This window comes from Aythya ferina, assembly GCF_964211825.1.
Source record: "Aythya ferina genome assembly, chromosome: 21".
In the NCBI taxonomy this organism is placed as follows: domain Eukaryota; kingdom Metazoa; phylum Chordata; class Aves; order Anseriformes; family Anatidae; genus Aythya; species Aythya ferina.
The window spans coordinates 6,554,857-6,567,493 of NC_140319.1; the positions used below are offsets into that span (position 1 = coordinate 6,554,857).

At 40.3% G+C, this 12,637-nt stretch overlaps 1 protein-coding gene across 7 annotated transcripts in view; it reads right to left on the minus strand.

The window, feature by feature from the left end:
- CAMTA1 (calmodulin binding transcription activator 1) overlaps positions 1–12,637 on the minus strand; it is a 329,904-nt gene that overhangs the window by 195,008 nt on the left and 122,259 nt on the right. For all 7 annotated transcript variants that reach the window (XM_084495064.1, XM_084495063.1, XM_084495060.1 and 4 more), the window contains one exon: positions 5,220–5,355. In XM_084495064.1, the coding sequence (XP_084351190.1) occupies positions 5,220–5,355 (136 nt within the window). The remainder of the gene's footprint in view (positions 1–5,219; positions 5,356–12,637) is intronic.

Sequence of the window (12,637 nt, forward strand, 5' to 3'; positions counted from 1 at the left end):
GGCATGTGGGGAAGAGCAGCAGCAGCAGCACCCCTACTGCAGTTTGGTTTATCCAAGCACAAAGCACTCGCCTTGCACTACGCGTCTTGGTCAACCCCAAAGCAAGCACACCGGCACTGACGTTGTCTCTGCTCAGAGACCCTTTACATGGGGAGAAAGTGTTCTCCTAGCAGAAGTTCTGAGAGTAGAGTTGAGCCATGAATTGTGTTAACAAGTTGGAAATCAGAGATGCAGGACCCAAACCATAGCTGGGGAAATGCTCTTATGCTCTGCGCCCTCTAATGAATTATGGGAGATTAACGGAGATTTTGCTTCGAAATCATCTGGCAGATGATTTTAAATACTTAAAGTCATCTATGAAAAAAAATCTTAATAGCAATGATAAAGAATAGATTTGTCTAAAAACTGTCACTATTCCCAAGCAGTTTTTCTCTCTTGATTTCAGGGCTGTGCTTCTTTGTGTTAATGTATGCACGTATGTGTGTAATATTTTCAGAAAGCCTTTCACATTAAACTCTAATTTCTTCTCCAAAGCCATTCTGCAGTATTTTTCTGGAATGCATTAAGCAGCCTGACTGAACAATGTAATCCTAATTAGTTTGCAAACTACACAGCTCACCTCTGAGGGTGAGTAAAGCCCATGTAAATTAAAGTGAATTGGATCAGACTGTCCTAGGAATAGTTTTCAAGATTAGTGCTGCTTGAACGTGTGATCTCAGAAGTTGCTTTCACCCTCCAGTAATAACTTACAAGTAAATTTCACTGACAATAACAAGGAATTGAAAGATGTAAAAACATTTTGTGGTTTAATATTCAATTATGGGTTATTTTACATAATACAGAAAAGCCCATTTGGTCATTTACTAACATGAAAAGTCATCTTAACATGCATCCTCAGCTCACAAGCTGTAAATTATGCTATCATCACCATGGTTATACAGCCTGCGTAATAATCGAGTTTAGGTACATTGCATTTTGAGACCCCAAATGCTTAAGAAACCTTTTGTAAAGTTTTGACAGTTATGTTCCAGGGTTTATGTAGTAATTGAATAATCTAAAATTTCCATTCATGTCCTTGTGGACTAATCTGTAATAGTGTTAAGGGACTGTTATGATAATAATTAAATACAAGTCCTGCATGCGAAATTGATATTCTGCATCTCCATCTCCACAAGGGAGTTTCTCTCTTAATAAGATTTAAATGAAGTTATACCTTTTTTTTTTTTTTTTAAAGGAATTCATAAAGATTATCATATTGTACTGAGATAGCATACATCTATATATGAGAGAAAATGATATTTCAAATATATGAGTTTAGCACATTCATCTTGCTCTCTGATCTCGCCAGTCTTAAATTAGCGGTCTCAGACTAAATCAAAACCAATGAACCAGTCTCACTGATGAGCTGGGACTGCTGAAGGTGGCCCTCATTGTTCAGCTGATAGCACTGTTCCCTCTGCCACACAAGAATGGAAATGAGACGATGTGCACTTACGAATGCTGCTGCTGCTACAACCATTGATTTTTTTTAGAGCACTGGATTCATACCAGTTGTTTGGCAAAATTGCATCACAGATAACACTGTTCATGCTCAGACAGCAACTCAGCCGGTGAGTGGTTTGCCTGAAGTCTAAGAAAACCATTTTCTCTAACATCTCTTTAGGCACTGGGATTTGGAAGGAATAAAATTATCTTCAATATAGCATAAAGATCAAGAGCACCCATGCCATCCGTGAAAAACACAGAGGACAAGAGGGAATTTACTACAAAAATACAACCTCATTTTAATTTTAGCAGCAGTTTACAATGAATTCATGTGAACGTGCCATTTACAGACAACTGGAAAGACTCATGCATAAGAAAAGGCAAATTCACTAGCCAAAGCAACCATTTGTAAATTCATAGCAGTACCAGTCTGGAATTATGTTACAGCTATTTCAACACACTCCTTACTATTATTTATTAGTTAAAATTTTTAATTATGTGAATTGATTAGGAACATATCACCAGGGATCCTAATTAATTAGAATTTTAAAAAGGATCATGGACTGGAGATTTTTAATAGATTCCATAAAGAATTGCACAAAGATGTATGTTAAGGGAAAAGCCAAATTAACTTCTCCTTTTTGGTTTTATCAAGCCTGTTCTAACAGGATTGTGCACCAGATTAACCAAGTAATGTCCAAAACAATTAATCACAGGGATGCTAAGCAAGGCAATAGTTTAAGCATTTCAAGCAGTTATCACTTAATGTCTGCTTGATTAGTTTATTTCTCTTTCTAGATTTTGAAATTTTCTAGATTTTCTTTACCTTCATTGTCCATGCACACCAAATCTTTTTATATGGTACTGATAAACACCAAGGTCCCCAAGTATCTGGTGAAAACTTGTTTAAAAATACTTTTTTCTTCTTCTTATCCAGAACTTGGAAAGATGTATAAGCCATTATATTCATCAAACTCAGGAAGTAATTAATTATAAAATCTACTAATACATACGGTGTTTCAGAATTGGCTGGTCAGTAGTTTTATGGGCCAACATGTTTCTCCTTCTTACCTACTAGATGCAACTCTCAAAACTCAATTTGGATACTATCCGTGTTCTTGGCTCTCATCTTTGTATTTTTCCATCAGTATGACTATGATGCCTATTTATCTCCTGGCTGCAAGAATAGCAGAAATGATCTGGCAGTGCCACAAGGCAGACAGTTGTTTCATGCCCTGTTAAACCCTAATATGGTTAACGACAATATCATTCCAACTTTAAAAAGAGCCCTTTTTATTATTTTAAATCTGTTGTCTATGTGTCAAAGTAAAGAACATCACTTCCAATTAGGATGGCATCAGAAACAAAAACAACTCTGTCCATGAAGCGGCATTGCAGAGTGTCCTGATGTAGCAATTAAGATGGTTAAAAATACATAATTCTTTCCAAGCAACACTTAGAGGTCAAGAAAATTACCTTTTTCTACATGGTTCAGAACTCAGATCTGTAGTAATTATTTAGATGCAACACTGTCAGCAAAATGAGATAGCAGGTAGCAAAAAAACATTACAGCAGGTTGGTAAGAAAATGACCCACGGTGCAGTGAGGTGGAGCAAGCCTGAGCTCATCCTACAGGAAAATCTCTACAGCCTTTAGAAAAGATAGGAACACAGTAAGCTGTTTTAGACCCAGACTGTTTTTTGTTTTTTTTTTATTACCGTGTCCATTTTTGTCTGGCTTTACCTAGAATTAAGTCAACAAAGCTGAAAGACAAGTAAAGGAGGACATACTCAAAGTACAAGAGAGATTTCTACAATGAATCCAACTCTTCTAGCTTCAAATGTATGCTTGAGTTAACTTCCTCATCTTGACCTGAATCTCTATTTGTTTGTTCATGCGAGTTTATATTTTCTTCTGTCTTTCCTTACATAAATCACTACACTTGAATCATTGCTTCCTTTGGAGGACCTGATACCCTCAGGGAAAAAATGTTAATTTCTTTTCAACATTTAAATGATCAGTCTGGATTTTGATACTCCCCTTAGTGCTACTTAATACATAGATTTATGTAGAAATTTTCTTCCACCAGTTTTAGGCCCCAATAAAAATTCCATTAATCATTCACAGGATAGACTCAGGAACCAGATCCATGCACAGTCATGGTGTTACCTGCTGGGAGACCTGTGAATTCTCCATCCCTTGCTATCTTCAATTTAAGGTTTGTTACTTTCTAGAAGATAGACTTCAGTAAAATAGAAATTACTGGATTCAGTGAAGGACTATTTGAGTTAAATGTGACAGGCACAGACATTCAAGAAGTCAGGCACTAATGGTTGATCACTCCATCTTTGAAAAAAATGTTAGGAAGTATTTATTTAATAATGTGTATGTGTTGTGGCCAATGGACACCGTCCTATAGCTAAATTTTGCGGCACAAGTTTTGGTATTCTGCATTGTTAAAGTTCATGGAAGTTAATTAAATCCAGCTCTGCAAACCCTAAACAAAAACAAAGCGCAATTTCTATTATGCTGACTTTTTTGGGGGCTTGTCATAATAAAACATTGTTATTGGATGTAAAAATTATGGAACGAAGTTATGTCTCCCTCGTGTAATATAATGAAATCCATTTAATACTATTTTAAAACCAAAAACCTCATTAAAACAGACAGAATGTAAGAATGACAAATTACCTACCAGGAAGCGTGAGCATGAAACATATTCCATACACTCGACTGTTCAGAATACCACACACTTAATTCAGTAATGCAGCACAGATGTCAAAAACCAGCACAAATCCTGAAGCCACTTTGGGAAGTGTAGGGTACTAAACACCCAGACACAAGAAAGATTAATTCCGTGTAAACAGATGCAAAGAAGGGCCCGCAGGGGTGACATCAGAGAGCTTTGCCTACCCATAGCTGAAGCTGAAAGCTAGCGAAACTTCCATCGTGGTAGGAGTAGGTGTGAGGTACAGACATAGGAAAAAAGAGCCATGGGGGGTTTTTGCTTCTGCAGAGGCTGCATTTGACAGCCACGGAAAGTAGGAGTAGCAGTCCACATGTCCCACATGTGTCTTACAGCCCACACGTCTGACAAACACATTTGGAAGAAGCCAATCTTCTTCCAAAGGTGTCTGAGGTTTCATGTTTTTCAGACCTAGGTGTAATCAAGGCCAATATTTGTGTATTCATCCAGAATTCAACACAAGGTAGGGCTGACTGATACAAGCAACGCTCCTGTTACAGTTGGTGACAGTGCAGGTGTAGCATTATCAGACAAAGCTTGAGAGAACAAGTCAAACTCTGCCAGTCCTTAAGCAATAACAATTACTCTAAAAGCTACAAATTATTCTGTATTATGCCTATATAACTGGGTGCAGCCTCAGATCCACAGCAATGCTCACATTCTATTAACTACAAAAATCAATATAGCTTATACAAATATATATCCTTTCAACTTCACTATTCATTTGCTGAAATCAGATTATTTCTTAATAAAACAGCTAAATTCTACTATTAAATGTTTTAATACCCTTCTACCATTTTGGCCGAAAACTCAGTATAAATGTAGGGAATTGTCTTGAGAACTAAGCTGGTGGAAGCTTCGCAGTTGAACTTCAATCATCAAAGAATGCAATTCCCTTTGAATAGGCAACTTCATGTTAAAAGTATTTGGGGAGCCATTACTTTTTAGCCCACCTATCATTCAAAAAACAGCCCCTCTGTTTTCCTACCTCCACTCCTTGGACTTTCAGTTTCATGTGATCCTCTCTGGTGGTTTTCCCATCTTTCCTTTTTTTCCAGCAATATCCATCTTTCCTGTATTTCACCTTCTTCCTATTATATAGGATCATAGAACCATTCTGTGGTCTGAAAATAAGAAACAATTAGGAATTAGATAAAGAAAAAAACACTTGCAAGAGAATTTATGAAGCAATATACTGCAGACCAGCAAAAGTCTCTACAGAAAAGCATTATTTCATATTACCCCCCAAAAATCACCTTTTGTTACTGTAAACTGGATTAACTATGTTTTACAATCTGCAAAATTTTACTTGAGAACCTTGTACCTAATGAAGCGTGCCAATGGTTGATATATATTTAAAAAAAAAAAAAAAGAAAAAGGAAAAAAAAAGTAAGGTAGTCTGTGTCTTCACAAGACATACTATGCTTGGGCTTAACTACACACTGAAAATTAGAAGGAAAGAATGGCTAAGGAAAAAAAGGACTCCTTTTGTTCGGACAATCTCCCTTTTTAATCCGTCAGTAGGATTAGATAACATACGCCTCATATGCAGCACCAGAATATGGATGTTGGCTTCATAATGCAACAAACAAAAAGGTAAAAAGAAAAACATTAACTTATACATTGGTTTCACTGTTCATATCAATGATATGAACAATGTTAAATCAATGTTAGGCATGGAATAACTTTATCCTTTTTGAGTATCATCTTGACTTCAAAGATGTATGAAAATATTTTCCTCTTAGAAAGTGCATTGATGCTTTAGAATACCAATAAAGAAACATTGACATTTGTCCAATATACAGGAGTTAGCATCTTTCTGGTGTACTACTATATTTCACAGAAATGTTTGCCATATGCTAAGCCAATACACAAAAGGGGCATTTCTGCTGTAATATTAAAAAAAAAAAAAATCACTAAAAGGACACCATGCGTCTCATGCAGACAGCGGTACTGTAGATGCTGCAAAAATTTACAGTGGTACATTAGTCACAGTAATTTGGCTTTAGAACACCAAGAACAGAAAGAAAAACAACAACATTAGAAGCAGAAGCAATAAACAACTTTCAGAGAAAAGATTTGGCTGGAGACATTTGATAAAGTAAAACTCCTGAGCCTACAGAAACAAAACAAGTTAACAGAGAGAAGCCTTCACAGAAACAGAGAGGGAACACCCAAACAGCACACACTTCGCACCTCTTGTGCACGTCGACTTTGGGAACTTCATCAGCAAGGTGCTTTCAGACAGGGCAGAGCATTCTCTGGAATTGTTAGAAGCTGCTGAATATTTTTAAGGCCAGATGAGAGTTTCAGTCTAGCTTCCAGCCAACACAACTAAGCTCTTTAAATAAATAAGCCAAATTAAGTAGTGTCTGTTCATAAATTATTGGCTTGTGATTTCAAAGGCATGCCAAAGGTGTAAAAAATAGTGCCTGGGCCAGCTGGAAAGGCATCTTTTTTCCCCTCCCTCTTCTGCTATAAACACTCCAGGCGCTCTGGTGTAAGCACCAGACCAGTCTTCTGCAGGTACTCTCCCTCCATTTTTCTCCCTCAAAGGCTACTAACAAAATCCTCCATTTGAAGACAACCGCCTTCACCAATGTTTATCACACAATAATAGGGCAGTAACGCTGATGTAAATGCTGTTAATTATAGAGTAACTCACACCAATGTTCTATTAAGTGCATAAAGCCAACTTACTACTGAGGAAATTACAGTTTTCTACCACCATAGGCGAGCTGAAATTACCTAGGATCAACCAATACCCTTCCTTTGTCAAAACAAACACAACCAGCAATCACAGAAACTACCGTAAAAGCCATGCCTGTCCCCAGTCTCTGCATGTCAGTTCCTGTTTAACACCATCATAAAAGGATGCCCTGCCTCTTTTACTCCCAGTGTTTTCCCTCCACCAAATTAAGATGGGATGTGATCAGAAACTGGACAAACACCAGAAACCCAGCTCACAAAGAAAAGGTCCTTGCGATCACGTAGAAATCTTCATTCATACTATGCAAATAAAAATACAGTATTTTATTTCAAATACAACCAGTATAATAACAGTCCGTGTGTTCAGCTAGCCAGACAACCATGGTTAGCAGTGCAAAGCGGAGGTTTGTGTATCAGACCATTTGTCAAGTCTTCCAGCCTCCCAACCCTGCTTCTAGGCCTGCAGTGCTCTCTCCAGGAACTTGCACCGGGTCTCAGGCAGGCGAAATGGCGTGACCCGGTGTTTGCAGTCTCTTCTCAGACACAGCACGCTGAGGGCCGACAGGGTTTGTGTGGAGCCTAAGCCTCGCAGGCCGTGGCAGCACTGCCAGGAGCCTTACACGCTCACGCTCCGGTTGCTGCATCTGTTCCTTCATGTTCCTCCCCTGCCCTACGCCTCACATGTAACGCACCCGATGAAAACCAGCACCTTTCCCCCTCCTCCTCCCAGCCACTTTGAGCAGAGCAGCACTAAGGACTTCTTGAGGCTGCTGTTGTTCTCCTCTCCTCTGCATCACCCTGAAAATAAACACTTGGTGTTACTGAAACTCCAGCGTTTATGTGACACAGTGGTGTAGACAGTGTGGCATTAATTCAGTAGCGATATTACATATCTTGTTGCTGTGTTTATTCTAAAAAATTCCAGTAATTTCCCGTCAGCTCAAACTCTCCAAAACATCAAAGATTTCCATTTATCATAGTCTCAGAAACATGCCCTGGCTTACAAGTTACCTGCATTCTTAGGTAAGTAATGAAAATACCAGCCTTGTGGCAGGCCTGAGCAGCACTTGGGTGCTCGAACTTACCTCCCCTCGAGTCGCAGCACTCATAGCACAGGCATTTTCAGAAAGTGTACACTAGACTTCATGTCTTCCAGCCCCTGCACGTGAGGCCTTCCCCAGGACAGCACGGGCGCCGCACGAGGCCGTGCCTGTGGCCCCCTCAGCCCCACGCAGCTCCAGCGGCCTGGCCATGAAGGCAACTTGTTGGCTGCTATGCACTTTCTCAGATTATATGCAGCGCTATCGTCATTAAGGCTTTGATTTCTCCTTTAAGCATGCTGATTTGATATGCTGGACTAATGACACGGTAAATCATTATTGTGTTGATTTTTTTTTCTAGCTGCTTTGCAAGGTTGCAAAGACGACATCGAGTATATTGATTAAGTATGACAAGTTCTACATGCCCGCTTGGAGGACTTGAAAAATTTTAATGTGTGAGTGAAATGCTCCTAATTTCGTGTTCAGTGCCACAACGGAGTGAGTAGCTGAACAGACCATAAAGCTGAGCTACGCAACCTTGCTGTGATTTTGCAAGGCTGAAATAAGTTTTTTGTTGTTTTATTTCTGTGATAAAAAAGAAAGTAGTAAGAGGTCACTGGAAAATAGTTAACAAGATTTATATGAAATAAAATAAAACACAGTGAAACAAAATCTCTTTAAAATCTCTGGAGCAGTTGTCGATTCTGATAGCAGTGTATCAAGTTGGTTTAATGCTCATAGAAAACAGCTGGTTTTTAAAGATATCTTCATAAAATGAGAGGCAATTTTAACCTGATACACATTGCTACTATATTTCTCTTGCTGTAAGAAAAAAAATAGAGAGGGAAGATCTCCTGTGCTTATCTCTCTTGCACAAACACAGCCAAGAGCAATAAATTGATGGTTGCAGCAGGACTCGATCGAGATCTGATAGCAATTTCCAGGACACACAATGGGTATGGCTTGAAAGCCAGATCTCCTCTGAAGGTTTTGCTGGCACACATAGCTTCAGAGATTTCATTCACACCTTTCCAGAAGAGGGGGAAGAAGCTGTAAACCTAAGCGCCAAATATCCCGGGACTGTAATTCCTTACCAGTCTACTCCAGTTGTGTTTTTAAGAAGCCTGCAACTAAAGTAAGGTAGGGTTGTCTGCATGGCATCAGTTACAAAAAGCAATTGTTTTCCTTCGTATTAAACTCCACCTGGAACCACAGCAATAATATGAAGTACTAACACATTAACAGCAATTTACTTTATTTGATTAGCTACTAGTTTGCAGCTACAGAGTGTTCTTTTCATTAACGTAAGACTAAATTGAAAATAATAAAATAGTATTTTAATATTATTGTACAGCAGAAAGCAAGCAGGAATAACCTAATCCAGTGAAAGCACGTTCCCCCAGCAGTGTTAAACACTGGAGCTGCTGGAGTGGCCAGCCTGTGCTACCCTCTCTTTGTCCCCAGATCTGGCAATGGCCATGGCACAGCTCAGTTTTGCAAGTTTTGCATTGCACGTGACTAAAAACTTGTGGCCATGACACAGCAGCATGATCTCACAGCAGGTCACCTCACCTATATTTGTCACACGTCAAACACTGCGTTACTTCACTTATTCCCTCAAGGTGATTTTCCAGCATAATGTGGAAAGGTCAATAGCATTTTTCCCTCCACTCAGAATATATTTGTTTTCAACGAGGCAAGACAGTTTGTTGCTGTTACAAAACAGGCAGCAAATGAAAGGGAAGAAGGGACTGGAATCAGGTGAGCGGAGCAATCCTAACACACAACTCAGCCCCAGCAAAGGAGACAAGCACTTCGCCTTGCTTGCTCCTACTGTAAATTACTGCCCTACAGAGAGGCTGAGGAATACCAACAAGGAAACCTTCGCAATGGCCACCATCACAACTGCTCGGCGAGCAGCAATGCAAGCCCTGTCCTCACATTCACAAAGCCCCCACAGCACCCTGAGACCCGCTGTCCACACAGCAGCTAGGCGCTAACGAAGGCAGATGCATCACTTTCTGTCTTCCAGAAAGCTGCATAGGAAAAAAAAAACAAGAGTGAATCCCTGAGCCCAGAAACAAGGGCAGCCAGGCTTTTTGCAGAGACGGTGTAATTATTTCTGGTCCCACTGTGTGGAGCTTGCAGGATAGTGTACTTGCTTACAGACCAAAATAGCACAGAGCATGTGAAGAGTGAAGTCTCAGCTACAACTTTGAATTTCCTTCCTTTTATGAGCCTGTGGCATTTAAAAGCTGCCTGATCTCTTTTTAGGCTTCTTGTTTGTGGCCTGGGGGAAGGAGGGAAAAGGACAGGGAGAATAATTGCAGAGCAGAAAGCCTTTTGTCTTAAGTATTGATGAGATCTGAGATGCTTCCCTCTCTCCTCCTGTTATTTACCACCGTGGCTCTCAGATAAATTGGCACAACAGCGTAAGAGCTATTTTTGTCCAGATTGTTCCTGCTGCAGCCAGGGAAGAGATGCTAAATTGCATTTTCGGACTTATTTTCCAAGCAAACAATCACGCCTTGCTGCTGACGGACCCAGTGGGATGGCTGGTGCTCCACCTCCAGGTGGGCACCGTTGGGGCCACAGAGCCCCCAGGATATCCTATAACAACACCGAGGTGGTGACAGTGTGCCCGTCCGAACGAGGGGCATGAGGCTGCTCCAGGGAAGACTTCACAGAAATGGCATTTGGGGTTTGGCACCCAGGGCCCATACACAGGACCATGGCTGCCGGAATCTAGCCGCGCATATCTGCTCCTGGCTCTGAGTCCTATTTTGAGCAGACCTTTTGTTTGTTCGTTTCTTTTAATAATGTCATTTACTTGAATAATAAGAACCTAAACCAGTTCATCTTGTCATGAACACGAAATAGACACAACGAGAGAGTAAAGAGAAAACAAGTTAAGGTTAAGATATTTTGGTCAGCTGATGCTTCGTATCTGCTTCTCTGCTGTGCTCATAAATTAAAGCCCCTGTGGCCTAAATGACCAAGATGTTCCCTAATCATGTTAATGCAATGTTAATAAGGCTGTTCAATGCAACTAGTTCCCTCTAAATTGTCCATAAAGATTTGGTAAATGTCAGACATATCATTTAATGAAAACTATGTTTTACTGCCTAGGGAGCTCCGGTTGCTGAAAGGGAATTGTAAATATTGCAAAACTAAAAGAGATTATTTATTTTTTTTCCCCAGGACAACAGAAAAAGAACCCTTCCTCTAGAAGGTCCATGTCTCTAAAATTGATTTTTTACTATATCATCTGATATTTATATTCCAATTGCCTGTCAACTTGGATATTTAAAACAGCTCAGTTCTTTACAGCAAAAATACCAAATCGAGTCTGGAGTTTCTCACAGCAAAGAGCCAGCAGGCATCAGCAACTCGAAGCTTTCCAGCCCAGAAACTGCTTCTACACAGCATCATCACAGTGAGATGAACAGTGCTGCAGCGAGTTTCAGGCCACACAAGTGGGGTGAGAGGCTGTCTCAGCAAAGCTGGTGAAATCCTCTCCTGGATGGTCCTAACGAGGCGGTCAGGCAGCCAGCACTCCTGTACTGCTGCTATGTGCCATTCCTCCGAGCAGGAGAGTGATGCCAGAGGCAATACAGCAAGGCAAGACCGAACCGGCAGGTAGAGGCAGATGATCTCGGCAGGCAGCCCTACAACAACTTAATACTGCTAGGAAAGATCTGCCTTTGGATGTCTATCCTTAGAACAACTCTTGTGCTGTAGATCATGCAAAGTTTCTACCTCTTGCAGACCAGGAAGGGCTGCTCTGTTCCTTCTTGAGAAGCTGTCTAATCCCTTCTCACCCTCAGCTGAGAAGACCGCTGCAGCACAGGCACAGAACAAGGTGGATGGGGAAGGTGGTTCAGGAAAGAGTTACTGTCACAAGAAATGTTCTGCAAGACCGAAAAAAACCCATACCTCAAAATATTCTTCTCAAGTTAATTAAACTAAAGAGAGAGGACTGAGAATACGATACTCATGGGAAATCACATACCGCTCTGAACACGCTAAGAAAAATAGTGTGTGGCCAACACAGGCCATTTTAAAGTAACACAGAATGTACATAATAACATCTGAAAAGAATGATGCAGTCCCCTAACTCCCTCATCTGGTACTCAGTCAATTTGCTTAAAAGCATCATCTATTTAGTTTATGTCACCAACTTGCTTCACTTTGCTGGAAATTGCATTCAGTCTATTCCAAACCGTACCTAACGGCATCAAAGTCTTTTGAAGCTCATCCGTCAGCAAAGACCCACTGCCTCTAACTTCCCTGCTCACGTCCTGTTTGGAAGTGGAGAAGGGAAGGAATGTGCAGTGTCAGGAATGAAAACCTGCACAGAAGTGGTGGTGAATTTGTGAATGGAGAGAAATGCCAGGAGCGAGTGCTCCCAGATGCCTCCCATTCACATTAAAGCAGCGTCATGCAGAAATCCAAGCAGGCATGTTTTTATCTTGTAGATAAGAATCAAACATTCCAGATGATGGATTTCAAATAAATATCTATTAATTTCTTTTTTTGTGCTATGTGCAGCATTTAAAGCCATTGTATCGCAGCTCTTACTTGCAGGGCTCGGAGGGAACACGCAGTGACTGTCAGCTGCAATTCTTTCCAACTGACATTAAGATTTCAGAAATAC